At 41.5% G+C, this 13348-nt stretch overlaps 3 protein-coding genes and 1 long non-coding RNA gene across 8 annotated transcripts in view; 3 read left to right on the forward strand and 1 right to left on the reverse strand.

The window, feature by feature from the left end:
- h6pd (hexose-6-phosphate dehydrogenase (glucose 1-dehydrogenase)) overlaps window positions 1–2270 on the forward strand; it is a 12403-nt gene extending 10133 nt beyond the window's left edge. For all 3 annotated transcript variants that reach the window (XM_019861157.1, XM_019861155.1, XM_019861156.1), the window contains exon 5: window positions 98–2270. In XM_019861157.1, the coding sequence (XP_019716716.1) occupies window positions 98–1437 (1340 nt within the window). In that variant the 3' untranslated portion in view covers window positions 1438–2270. The remainder of the gene's footprint in view (window positions 1–97) is intronic.
- A 1357-nt stretch (window positions 2271–3627) lies between these two features.
- Window positions 3628–9259, reverse strand: LOC109510671 (uncharacterized). Of its 2 annotated transcripts, XM_019861162.1 has the most exons (6): window positions 8855–9259; window positions 8705–8767; window positions 8556–8635; window positions 6102–6232; window positions 5832–5898; window positions 3628–4178 (listed from the first exon to the last, which is right to left on the reverse strand). In XM_019861162.1, the coding sequence occupies exons 1-6, from the start codon at window positions 9034–9036 to the stop codon at window positions 4126–4128; spliced, it is 576 nt and encodes a 191-aa protein (XP_019716721.1). In that variant the 5' UTR covers window positions 9037–9259; the 3' UTR covers window positions 3628–4125. The 2 variants fall into 2 exon arrangements, with proteins under 2 accessions (XP_019716721.1, XP_019716720.1); XM_019861161.1 differs by having other exon boundaries at window positions 8705–9253.
- LOC109510674 (uncharacterized) lies at window positions 7231–8021 on the forward strand. Its single transcript, XR_002167164.1, has 3 exons — window positions 7231–7521; window positions 7834–7835; window positions 7960–8021. It is a non-coding gene; the product is annotated as an uncharacterized LOC109510674 (long non-coding RNA).
- A 424-nt stretch (window positions 9260–9683) lies between the features above and the next one.
- On the forward strand, window positions 9684–12643 carry rbp7b (retinol binding protein 7b, cellular). Of its 2 annotated transcripts, XM_019861164.1 has the most exons (5): window positions 9684–9842; window positions 10127–10176; window positions 10252–10305; window positions 11825–11926; window positions 12341–12643. In XM_019861164.1, exons 1-5 carry the CDS (start codon window positions 9770–9772, stop codon window positions 12476–12478), a joined length of 417 nt encoding a protein of 138 aa, XP_019716723.1. In that variant the 5' UTR covers window positions 9684–9769; the 3' UTR covers window positions 12479–12643. The 2 variants fall into 2 exon arrangements, with proteins under 2 accessions (XP_019716723.1, XP_019716722.1); XM_019861163.1 differs by having other exon boundaries at window positions 10127–10305.
- The last annotated feature ends 705 nt before the right edge of the window (window positions 12644–13348 follow it).

The raw sequence follows: 13348 nt of genomic DNA on the forward strand, positions 1-13348 counted from the left end.
ATTGGGCTGTTTTTTTAGGAAAAAAAATAAAGTGGCTTCTTTTTTTTTTTTTTTTTTTAATTTTGGGCTGACTTTCTCAATTGACTTTTTGTTCCAGCTGTGTTGGCGCACATGGACTCGGCCCAGTATGACGGAGTGCCCATCCTTCTGATCTCGGGGAAGATGTTGGACGAACGAGTGGGATACGCACGGGTTCTTTTCAAGAACGACATGTTCTGTCTTCAGCACGGCTTTCATTGCAAGCCCAAAGAGATAATCTTCTACTTTGGACACGGTAGCCTTCGATACCCAGCCATTCTCGTTTCCAAGAATCTTTTTAAGCCATCTCTGATGGAGGGCGAGTGGAAGGAAGTGACGGATCACACAAATGTTAACGTCCTAGGGTCGCCTCTGTCAAACTACTATGTCCAAACTCCAACGGTGCAGCGGGAAGCTTATGCGGAATTAATTTCTCACATTTTTGCTGGACACAAAAATAGTTTTATCAGTACCGAAAATCTCCTTGCCTCTTGGGACCTGTGGACCCCGTTGCTTGAGAGTTTAGCCGGCTCGTTTCCCCGCGTCTACCCGGGAGGGGTCGACAACGGCGACCTGCTGGATATCCATTTGAAAGGGAAGGAGATTGCTTACAAAAGTGATGTGGTACTTCTCGGGCCGGACCAGTTAGGAGTTGAGTCTGCAAGGAGTTTCCTAGTCATGCAAGGGAAGTACCGCGACGCTCACATGGTATCTGCCTGGGCTGAGGAGCTGGTGGAGCGTCTGGCCGCCGACATCCAGGAAGCGGCGGAGGCGGCCGTGCTTCAAGGTGGCGTTTTCCACCTGGCCCTCTCCGGCGGGTCTACACCCATTGCGCTCTTCCACAGGCTGGCCCTGCACCATTTCTCCTTCCCCTGGAGTGACACCCATATTTGGATGGTGGACGAGCGCTGCGTGCCATTGACTGATCCGGAGTCCAACTTCCACAACATCCACCAGCACGTTTTGCAGCACGTGCGTATCCCCTACTACAACATTCACCCGATGCCGGTGCAGTTTAAGCAGCGTCTGTGCGTGGAGGACGACGCCGCAGCGCTGATGTATCAGGAAGACATCAGCAGATTAGTCAATGGCTCCAGGTTCCACTTCGTACTCCTGGGCATCGGCCATGACGGACACACGGCCTCCCTCTTCCCTGGCGCCAAAGCGGCCCAAAGTGACAATGGCCTGGTGGTCCTCACCGAGAGTCCCATCAAGCCGCACCGCCGCATGAGCCTCACGCTCAGCGCTATCAACCGAGCCCACAGGGTGGCGCTGCTGGTGATGGGCAAGGGAAAACACGAGCTTGTCACCCAGCTGAGCCGTGTCAAGGACGAGCCAAACAAATGGCCCGTCACTGGGGTGAAACCCACTGACGGCACGCTCGCCTGGTACATGGACTATGACGCACTTTTAGGTTAGGGATCACAATAAACCCTACATGTCAAGACAGTAAGTTCCTTTTGCCTACCTACAATTCAGGTACTGTGAAGCTCTTCATTCTTCACAAAGGTTAGGGACCAATACCGGTGAATATCAAAAATTTGCTCACAGTTGACACTTACCTTTGAAATTTTTACATTTGCCTATATTAGTAGTTTACAGTGAACCCCTGCCCATTTGCTATTCCATATTCACAAATTCAGCTATTTGCATTTTTTTGTGCTCTTTCCGTTAGGCTCTAAGATGCCGTAAGATGATGTCAAAGCCCCGGCAAAAAAAGCATCGTCCAAGTTATCCATCTCGATTTTGAGATTTTTTTGTGTGGGGGAAGAGCAAAGTTTCGCCTGATTGTCAGTGGAAGCTAAGGAGAGCCTTTGTCATACTGTATGGACATATTTGTATCTTTTTAATGATTTTCTTAGAAGATGAGTTTCAAATTGCAATTAATTTTGGGGGCCATCAATAACTTACTTTTTTGCGCTCTTTGTGGTAAGGGCACAAGCCCCACGAATAGCAGAGGGCTTTGCTGTCGACCATGGGTGCCCAAGTCCAGCCCTCGAGAGCCTCCATCCAGCCTGTTTTAGATGTCTCCCCCCTGAAAATACCTGATTCAAATAATAAGATCATCAGCAAGCTCGGAGAAGCCTGATAACTAGCCTGGTCATTTCAGTCATGTGTCTTGGAAGAGGGAGACATCTAGAACAGGATGGAGAGGGGCTTTCCAGGACCGGACTTGGGCACCCCTGCTTTCCTCTAAATATAATCCAAACGATGGTCCATCCATCCATCCATTTTCCAATCTGCTTTCTCCTCACAAGGGTTGCGGGGGGTGCTGGAGCCTATCCCAGCTGTCTTCGGGCAGTCGGCAGGGGACACCCTGAACCGATTGCCAGCCAATCGCAAGGCACACAGAGACGAACAACCATCCGCGCTCACACTCACACCTAGGGACTATTTAGAGCGCTCAATCAGCCTGCCATGCATGTTTTTGGAATGTGGGAGGAAAGCAGAGTACCCGGAGAAAACCCACAAAGGCCCGGGGAGAACATGCAAACTCCACACAGGAAGGCTGAAGCTGGAATTGAACCCAGTACCTCTGCACTGCGCTAACCACTGGACCACTGGGCCGCCCCAAATGATGATCCCATTTCCAAATCATAACATTCATACCCTTTAAAATAATTGCTTTCGACATTATTTGATTTTTTTTTTTTTTTTTAAACGCACCTAAATTGTGAGTTACGACTCCACTACCATTTGGATGACATCCTTTGGGTGTTTAAAGAAAGCAAACATAAATATGAAAATGGGTCCGTTTTTCAGTGAATGGTTTGTTTTTTAGAAATATTCACGCAAAGATGAGTTCACAAATGGCAAATGGTTGAGGATTCACTGAATATGATGTATCGTTCGTCCAACATACATACTGTACTTGCTTTTTTAGCCTCAGCAGAAGCGTACACTGGTGAAAAAAAGTCTGTCCTTTCAGAACCGTTTCCTTTTGTGAGAACTGGATGGGATTGAGCTACCTCCCTTTATTTAAATATTCTTTCTGGCTGTATTGACACTTCAGTCCCAAGTGCCCAATTCCAATTGAAGGACTATATTTCTTTTTTTTTTTTGACAGTCAGTTTCCATTTACATTCCAAGTGACACGTATCCGATCACATGAAACCACCACCTGCACGGATGCCAAAGTGATTTTTATCCACATTTGGAAGTGGCCTGAGTCTAATCTGAAGACATTCGATTCTGTGTATTATTTTCTCATTCCCCTGCCGTGACGCATATCCTAATTGTGAAAGTTGAGGGAACAAATCGGAATTGTGTTACTTGAACCACACGGTGGATATCCAGACACAACTGATTCCCGTCACTCTGGCCTTTCGGTTGCGATGCAAATATGCCTGCCTCTTTTTGTTACTGCCCGGAAGCTCGAAAGGTGAAATGACAATCCTTCACAACTCTGCAGTCAGTCAAACGCTGTGTTTATACATCGTTTCTAAACGTCCAGTGCCTTGATTTAATTATTTATTGTATCCACTGTGGTAATATCAGATCTCAGGTAAAGACAGAAAACCGATTCCAACTAAAGCAATAGTAAATTTTAACATCACGTGAGGGGGAAAAAAAGGATGTTGTACATTTCTGTGCTGCTTTTTTTTTTAAATTGTCTGGAACCTGTATCTGTAGTTCCTCTTTACAATAAGTCAAAAGAATGTCTTACTGAGCCTTTCTGTGATCCATTTGCTGGATTTCCCCAAAGTGTAAAGTTGTGTCCCATTGCCTGTGCAGTTATACATTGTATGACTTCCTCTGAGCTGTTTTTTTTTCACATGGAAATTTCCAGCGGCACATTTCTGCTTCGTGGTGATTTTTTTTTTTTTTAAACAGCTGCTGGCCTGTATCACCTCGAAATCTTTTTGGATCATATGTGTTACATTTTCAACAGGTTACAACGGGAACCAAAACGTCAAGGATCTGCAAAAGGAAACACCTGTCTTGTATGAAGCTAAGCATTAAAACGTGAGCCGGATTAACTCGCTTTCTCTTCTTTCATTCCCATGGTTTTGAGTTACCGGCTCGCCGGCGGCATGGAAACCGCATGAATCGTTGATATGAGCGCTATCCGATGTCGATGTGAGACAGCTGGGCTGCTTTTATTGCTCATTGTTGCGGCCTTTTTGTCAGCCACAGGCCAACTTTGACTGCCAGCGCACCTAAAAAAACAAGTGGGTGTTATAAAAGAACATAAAAGCTTAAGCAGGGTAAATGCATGCACATGTTTAACATCTTCACCCAATTTCTGAAATGTGAGTGACCCCACACATGACAAGGCAAAAAAATAATTATACCGGATTGGCCCGAATATCAGACGGTGTATATTGCATTGAAATAAGTGAAAAAGTGGGGGTCGTCTTATATTCGGGGTCTAAACATTATACCCATTCACGACACTAGATGGCGCCAGATACTATTGAAGCGAATGCTGAACTTGACTCCTCAGGCCTAAGTGAACCCCTGCCACGAAGAATAAAAATAAAAATAGCGGTAGCACGAAGAAGAAAAATAAAAAATAGCGGTAAGAAAGAAAAGAGAAGAAAATAATAGAAGAGATAACAGAAAATGGAGAAACATAGCGACAATCTGGAGAAAAGTGGGTCAAAGATCAGCCAGGTTAACTGGCAGCTGAGGAGAAGTTATGAGGTAATTTACATTTCAAAAACCAGAAGCCATTCAGTTACGAATGTGATTGCACTTTAGTTTACATATTTAAATCTTCAGATATTAAGATTTGAATGAAGCAAAATAACATGCTTTTTCTCTCAAATATATTGTTATAATCATTTATTTCAGGTGTACTGTAATTATTTTCTGTATAAAAATTAATTTGGTGTTCAAAAAATTTTTTTTTCAAACTTGAGTCTTGAAAACGAGGGGGTCATCTTATATTCGGGCCAATACGGTACTGTGTGTGTTTACTGCTCTTAGATACTACATGCACACAAAAATATCTGCACAGAGGGTTAACATTGACGGTTCTCTGCCCCAACAGTTTTCCATACAAAAAAAAAAATCACACACCCCTTATCACACTTGAAATCATACCAAATGTCAAACTCAAGGCCCAGGGGCCAGATCTGGCCCGGCACGTCATTTTATGTGGCCCATGAAAGCAAATCAAACATGTCAACTTCTCCCATGAAATCTGGACCAAAATTTCAACTACCGGTATTCATATATAATAAGAGAGATATTGTAAGCATTTTCTTGTTACCAAACCCCTCATTACAGTAACTTAAACAATCGTTGAGTCAACCATTATTCTTGACTTCTTACATGCTTTCACAGTCATAAAGGCCCTCCAAGGAAAACGCTCACTTCAATGCGGCCCGCAACAAAAATTAGTTTGACACCCCTGCCCTAATATGATTGATTATCTTTTCGAGACATGCAAATCAACAAAGGCCTGATTTTGATCATAAGAGAAGAAATAAGCTAAACTTGCAGCCGGTGATCTTTGCGTGTACCCTGCTTAGTGGGCTATTGTTCAACTTGACGTCACAGTGACGAGTCTGAGTCTCGGTCGAAATCGATGTTGACCACACAGAAGCATTCGCCTTAGGAAATAATTAAGAGGTTTGCCATTCACAAGTTTTGGTTGCGAGTGTTTTCCGAGATAGGCTGCCGCTAGAGGAAAAGAAAAACACTCTTGACACACCCCACATCAAAGGATATTCGCTCCAGATAATCTTTGAGAGAGACCTGATAGTTGGGCCTTTGCTGACTTTGTGAAATAAGCAAAAGTGCTCAATTTCAACGCAATTATAGGTGTGTGCGCGCAAATTTAAATAACATCATGTGCTTTTTACCTGAGCTCAAAATGGATGCCACTGTGATGAAAAGGGACATGTGGTACAGCTCAGGTGTGGTTCTGGCCTGCAGAGGTACAACGAGAAATGTTAGGATAGTTCCTGGTTGTTGGTCTGTTTGTACCCTGCGATTGGCTGTCAACCAATCCAGGGTGATGCCTGTTTCTTTTTGTCCAAATTCAACTGGGTTAGACTCCATTTTACCCACGAGCGGTGTAGAATATGAATGAATGAATGCTCCACAGATGAAGTTTGAGTTAAGTTTCTTACGCATGCGGTCGCAGTGAGCGTCAAGATGGCGCAGCACAGCCCGTGTCCAAACGACAGAAGTCCGAACATGTGATAGGACGCCCACAAGCCCTGAGGGACTGGATCTATGAGCGTAAAGACGACAGAAAAACCTGTGGAGAGAGTTGGGAGTACTTTCAAGTATCCTGCTTTCCTCACAAATAAGGAAACATTTTATAGAAAATGGAGGAGGTTTAACCGTCAGGTGTCCTGTACCTGATCGCAAAATGGCTACTGACAGACATGAACGTGACGAGAAAAGGTGAAACGTGAGCAGTTTCTCAATATCAAAATTGCAGGATATGGTTTTTGTAAACCCGGTCTGAACGAATGCATTTCCAAAGAAAACTACTAATCTGTTACTCAAGTTGCGTTTCTGTCCATCCATTGACCTTATCCATATTTGTATTTATATTGCACTTAATTGAACTGTGTTTTCTTTTCTCTTCTTTCTACCCACAATCTTGCTGCTGAAGGCTGTAAATTTCCCCAGTGTGGGACAAATAAAGGATATCTTATCTTATCTTATCTTATCCTTACGTCCTTGTCATCTCCTGAAACGTTATCAATCACAGCCCAAGTATTGTTTCAATTGAAAATATGCAAAAAGCAACAGTGCGCTGTATACACGGATGTTGTACTCATCTGCTAGCTTGAACCAAGGATGCAGTGGTTGGGGACTTGTGAGGACTTAGCTGGGAATAATAATAATAATAATAATACATTTTATTTACAAGCGCCTTTAAAGACACCCAAGGACACTTTACAATAACAAAAACAATAAAACACAATACGGGTTGAGCAGCGGCAGCCAAACGTGCCAGCGTTCACTCAACCCGGAAGTCAGAAAGAAACCACAAGGGAGGGAGAGGGGGAGAAAAAAAAACCACGCTCGAACTATCCTCATTTTGAGGATAATTTGAGTTTGGCAAAAAACTCCTGCAGAAGCGTATGACAGTTACAACAGGTCACAGGACATGAACAATGATAGAATAGATCCCAAATTGCATTTGGTGCTCCTATCAAAATGAATGAAGAGAGAATTTTTTTTTAACCCGCTTTTTATCATTTTCGGAAATGTGTCAGGGTTAGTTGGGAAGTTCACAACAAAGCCATTCCGATTACAAAGAGACACACGTTCTTAGGACGTTTTTTTTCTCTAGTACATTCTTAGGAAGACCGGGCTCTGCGTTTTATGAAATTGAGAAAATGATTTACTAATTAGAATGGCTGTGTGAACTTCCCTGCTGGTTCTGGCATATTTCTGTAATTCATTATCGTTAATTCACATGACTAGATTACATGAAACTAGTCATCAGCTTGTGGTGAGCTTTATTGCTACAAAAGTTTTGCTTTGACATTTAACAAGGAGGAGTACAAGACTGAACCATCCATGGATTTCGTTACCGTATTGGCCCGAATATAAGACAGTGTTTTTTTGCATTGAAATAAGACTGAAAAAGTGGGGGTCGTCTTATAGTCGAGGTCTAGACATTATACCCTTTCACGACGCTAGATGGCGCCAGATATCATTGAAGCGAATGCTGAACTTGACTCCCCAGGCCAAAATGAACCCCTGTCACGAAGAATAAAAATAAAAACGAATGTGATTGCACTTTAGTTTACATATTTAAATGTTCAGATATTAAGATTTGAATGAGGCAAAATAACATGGTTTTTCTCTCAAATATATTGTTATAATCATTTGTTTCAGATGTACTGTAATTATTTTCTGTATAAATATTAATTTGGTGTTCAAAAAGTCTTTTTTCAAACTTAAATCTTGAAAAAGAGGGGGTCGTTTTATAATCTGGGCCGTCTTATATTCGGGCCAATACAGTATTTCGTTCTTTGTTTTCAGGTGACCACTTGTTTAAAATACATCTATTCCAAAAACATAAACTTGTGGGAGGGGAAAAAAAAACGTACAAATGTAAATTTGCTTGTATTACACATTTGGATAGCAGCATGAAATGCATCTTGGGATATTTTCCCAGCCAGTTCTTCACAAGTCATTTCAACCTAAACAGGACTTGAGCCGCAAGTCAAAATACTTAACAAGATCACAAGGACGTAAGAACGTAAATTAAGAAACGGCTTTTCATCCCAGCCATACCTCAAACGTCCCACGGTGTTTTTCAGCAAAACCTTCCCGTTCCCTCTCAAACGACAAGTTTTACTGTATTCTAGCTTTACAACACAATGAGTAAGTTCTCCTGAACATGAACGATGCCTGTTGATCAAATGTCACATGGCGCCGCGAGAGTGGCTGCCTTTACAGCAGCTCCTATACTTTTTGTTCTTCTACTTTCTTCCTTTCATAACTTTGCAGCTGTAAATTGGGAATTTCTCCATTGTGAGACGAATAAAGGTTTTCTTATTCTTATTCTTATGCATGGCTGCCAATGCTTTTCGTTGGACTTAAATGTGGTTTACCTGAGGCCACCAGGGACAGGCCGATGGAAGCGGCCAGGCTGTTCAGTAAGGGCTGCTTGCAGTACCTTGCCGACGTGGGCCTTTTACATCAAACAGAAATCATTTGAATATCAAAATCATTGGCAAAAGTCTTTCGGCTGTTGAGCTACCTTGCTATGATGTACATCTGAGGGAACACCACGAGGGCCGTGAACACAGCGTTGACAATTTGGCTGTCGGAGAAAAAAAAAAACACATTCAAAAACAGACAAATTGATTTTTTTTTTTTTTTTTGTGGGGGAGCGCAAAAGCGCACGTACAACTTAAGCCTCTGATTCCTTGGTATCCATCTGCTACTGCGGTACGCTATCAGGATCAGCAAGTAGAGAAACATTGCGTCAGACGCGAGCTTCACAGCAGTTGCCTCAAATGTGAACACAGGGAGGATTGTGTTGCACTCAGCAATACAATCCCTTCCGACGCTGGCGTCACTTAGCAACATGCAATTTGGTAGGTTTATCTATCATGAGTAGAGCTACAAAAAAAAATAAAAAAATCTCAAGAACCCACAGCTGAAAAGGCCCAGAAAGTCTTCCATTTTGGTTTGCACCAGTCCATTTTGTCCCATTTTGACTATTTCCAGGGGTCCTCCATAGACAAATCTGTCCTTCAGATTATGTCCAATTGCTATCAAATTTCGATCACACACGCACAAAAAAAAAAAACAACTCGAATGTGTGATGCTAAACTATAAAGAATATTCGTTTTTTTTAAACATTTTTTATAGTGTGTGGGTGGAACACGGAAGCGAAGGTTGACGACTGCCCATAAAACACAAAACTCTTCTAATTCCACTCCATATTTCACCCCCTGAAGCCCGTCTCTCCAAATGCCAACAGAGGGAAGGATCATGTTGCACTAAACCGCACAAAGATGGTACCTGCAGCTCATGTTCTGCTCGGCGGATTTTATTTTAAAGACAGGGCCTCTAGGTTCGCTCCCGGCTGACCCTTAGCCACCCATAGCAGCGCACTGTAAAGACCACTTTTTCCGCAAGGACATTCCCCACAACAGGAAGAGCTGTGTTGGCTAATGTGTGTAAAAGGTCCCGTTCCACCCATCCGGTGCTATCACCCCTGGCCTATATTGACACACAATGAAACATTACATATCCACCCCAGAGCTGTGAAACAAATTCACTTACTTGTGAGTGTGGAGCCACAAGAACGTCCGAGATGGCGGTCAACTACACTGGCACGTGGGATATGATCAGCAATGTCAACTTTGAGGGATACATGATCGCTCTCGGTAAGCCTTTGCAACAGCTGCGTATCCTGTTATGCTGCTATTGCTCGTTCTGTTATTACCAATTACCAATATTCACCAAAATAAATCTGAGTGGGTGATTGCAGTAAATATTGAGTCAATAGTGGGTATTGGTGTTGCCATGTGTTCTTTTTATTACTTTTTAAAATATATAATCAAGCACATTGAGCCGCAAACATTTTTGGTGTCAAATAGTTTTGTCTGATTCCAAGTGAAAACTGTGCCACGCAATATCACATGGACCACATCCCCCCGGTTTCCCGCAGGGATCGATTTTGCAACCCGCAAAGTGGCGGCCTTGCTGAAGCCCCAGAAAGTGATCAAGCAAGACGGCGATCAATTCATCATCAGGACCCTCACGTCCTTCAGGAACTATGAAATTGCGTTTCAGGTCGGGGAGGAGTACAAAGAGGTGACCAAGGGAATGGATAACCGCATTTGCAAGGTAGAATACAGTACACAGTGTTGATTGTTTGAAAATTCAGCCCTTGCGGACAGTTTCACATATTTGATAGGCAGGTCTATCATGAGTAAACGTACAAAAAAAGTCTCAAGAACCCATTTCCTGAACGAAACAGGAAAATCTGCCATTTTGGTTTGAAGCTGTCATGTTAGGTTCATTTAGGCAATATTTAGGACATTTGAACGATGTATCCTACACAGATAGGTGACACGAAATGGGATAGAATTTGAGTTTTTGTTAGGGGTGTGGGCGAAGCCAGGAAGAAAAATTCAGTGACTCGCAATAAAATGTTTTTGTTCTTGTTCTGGATTTTGAACAACTTATTGAATGTATTCAAGAAATGCAGTATATATAATGAATATGAGTCATTTGATATAAAAAGTAGAAAAAACAATTATACATATATACAAACCGAAAGGTGTATCAATAAATAAGTATAGTACACAAAAGGGTAAAAGTATTTGATGAAATGTAGATTTCTTCCTTTTCTTTGGTACTGGAAATGATCAATATACATTATTGCACAACAAGGGGTAGGACTAGATAAGTTGTATACTTCTTCCTACTCCTTTGAACATATAACTGTGATGATGTTTGTATTACTTACTTTTATTTTCCTTTCATAATTTTTGTTTGCATTTTGTCATCTGTTATTGTATGTTTTATATATGTTCAATAAACAAACAAACAAACAAACAAACAAACAAAATGCAAGACTAATTAATAAACTCTCCTCCAAAATTCAACCCCTGAACTTTCATTTCCAAAGGTGGAATTAGGTCGGGGGCGGCCCAGTAGTCCAGTGGTTAGCGCGTCGACCTCACAGTGCAGAGATACCGAGTTCAATTCCAATTAAATTCCCTGTATGGAGTTTGCATGTTCTCCCCGGGCCTGCGTGGGTTTTCTCCGGGTCCTCCCGTTTCCTCCCACACTCCAACAACATGCATGGCAGGCTGATTGAACACTCAAAATTGTCCCAAGGTGTGATTGTGAGCGTGCATGGTTGTTCGTCTCTGTGGGCCCTGCGAGTGGCTGGCAACCGGTTCAGGGTGTCCCCCGCCTACTGCCCGAAGACAGCTGATATCGGCTCCACACCCCCTGCGACCCTTGTGAGGATTGAGCGGATGAGAAAATGGATGGATGGATGAATTAGGTCGGCATGTCTATCGCAGAGATGCACAAAACGGCCACTTTAGGGTCATGTTGGCCATTTCGACTGGTCCTTCAAATAGAAATTTGTCCTTAAGGTTTTGTCTGATTTGATACACAAATTAACAATGAAAAATGAGTTTTCATTTCATAGGCAGCAACGTTTGAAGTCGCCATGCGACAAAAAACTTTATTCGCTCAATTTAAAAAGTCAGAAGTTATTTTAACTGTCTATCAACACAACAGTATTTCATCTCGAGTTTATGTTACATAAGGGTTTAACATTACATCCATTAGAATGTGTGGGTGCTTTTTTTCACGATATCCAATGTGTTCCCTTTTTTTTTTTAAGAGTGTGGTCAACTGGGAAAATGACAAGCTTGTGTGTGTTCAGCGAGGGGAGAAAAGGAACAGGAGCTGGACTCACTGGATTCAGGGAAATGAACTTCATTTGGTATGATTTCAAAATAATAACATCCTGTCAACCTTTACTGTGCACTGCAGCGCAGAAGTCGTGCTCTTATTCTGCTATGCAAGTGTACAAAAATATATACATGAATATGATAAATATGCAAAGAACACAGAAATCAGGAAGGGGGAAATACTATTTCACAGCACTGTTGTTTCACTCCTGTATTATTGCAAAAAAACACACATACAATATTTGATGTTGAAAACAACCTTTTGTCAAGAAAATATACAACTTTGTTCACATGTTATGAAAGCATGCAAAACTTTTTTCAATGAAATGTTATTTTTTATTAGATGACTAATCTAAAAAACATGCATTTTTAAAATTTAAATATCTGACAATTATTGTAAAATGTTGACTTTTTGCAGCATATGATGTGGTTTTAATCTTTTTCAGGAACTTACCTGTGAGGATCAAGTCTGCAAGCAAGTTTACAAAAGGACACTGAGTGTTTTCCCCTTGAAATTCTCATATCCATGTCAAATTATGTGTTATGATTTTTTTTTAAATGCAAATTTTCAGATGAGAATTTAAAACCTTATAAACATGTAACCTGGATGTGGAAACAGAATATAGTAATTGGCCCAATCCCAACAATTCTTCCATTTTCATCCTGTCTTGATTTGTTTTTATGTAGTACAAACTCCTACCACATGATGGTGCTGTTGAAAGTATTAAAAGAAAAGTCACTTTCTGTGTAGTTGATTGGTTTGTCTTAGTGATGGGATTTTCGGCTCTTTTCGGTGATCCGGTTCATTTGGATCGGCTCAGTGAAAAGAGCCGGATCTTTTTGGCTCTCAAACGGCTCTTTTAACTTTAGCTTTTCTTTTAAATATTTATGACAAATTTAGCATACATTTTGATAAATGACTTGGTGAACTAAACATTGCACTCAACTGACTGCAAATAGCAACAATTATCAAGCAAAGAAATGGCTTTTTACTTAATTTATTGAACATTAAAAAGGCTCCAAACAATAAACAAGCAACAAAATTAAACTTCAACCAACAATAATCAAACATGCTGCATCATAACAAAAATTGTGAGTAGTAACTGCAACAGCAGCAGTGAACAAAACAAACATAAGATACTCCTTGCTTTATTCTGACAAACATAAGCTACTCCTTGCTTTATTTTAAATTTGCAGTCAACAAAACTAAATACTTCAACTTGGAATACTTCAATTTGTCCAGTCTTTGAGAACACCTTCTCTGACGGGACAGATGTTGCTGCAATGCACAATCTACTCTCCATTACTTTGATCAAACGGGGGTAGACGGAAGCTCGGTATTTCCACCAGCTCAGTGGATCAGCTGCCCTTGAAATCTGTGGTTCTTCAAGATATGCCCTAATTTAGTGTTTTGTGTTTTTGCACGCTTGGCTAATACTGTAAATTAGATTCAG

The sequence above is a fragment of the Hippocampus comes genome, unplaced genomic scaffold (assembly GCF_001891065.2).
Source record: "Hippocampus comes isolate QL1 unplaced genomic scaffold, H_comes_QL1_v1.1 scaffold40, whole genome shotgun sequence".
Lineage (NCBI taxonomy): Eukaryota > Metazoa > Chordata > Actinopteri > Syngnathiformes > Syngnathidae > Hippocampus > Hippocampus comes.

What these genes read in the sequence shown, in the direction of transcription:
- LOC109510671 (XM_019861161.1), bottom strand. Translation starts at nt 9,036, where the DNA reads ATGTTGCTAAGTGACGCCAGCGTCGGAAGGGATTGTATTGCTGAGTGC. An exon ending in CCTGTCCCTGGTGGCCTCAG is followed by an intron (nt 6,233 to 8,555) that starts GTAAACCACATT and finishes CTCTCTCCACAG; the next exon opens with GTTTTTCTGTCGTCTTTACG. An exon ending in GGCATCCATTTTGAGCTCAG is followed by an intron (nt 4,179 to 5,831) that starts GTAAAAAGCACA and finishes TTGTTTTTTTAG; the next exon opens with GTGCGCTGGCAGTCAAAGTT.
- rbp7b (XM_019861163.1), top strand. Translation starts at nt 9,770, where the DNA reads ATGGCGGTCAACTACACTGGCACGTGGGATATGATCAGCAATGTCAAC. An exon ending in TGGATAACCGCATTTGCAAG is followed by an intron (nt 10,306 to 11,824) that starts GTAGAATACAGT and finishes TTTTTTTTTAAG; the next exon opens with AGTGTGGTCAACTGGGAAAA. An exon ending in AGGGAAATGAACTTCATTTG is followed by an intron (nt 11,927 to 12,340) that starts GTATGATTTCAA and finishes AATCTTTTTCAG; the next exon opens with GAACTTACCTGTGAGGATCA.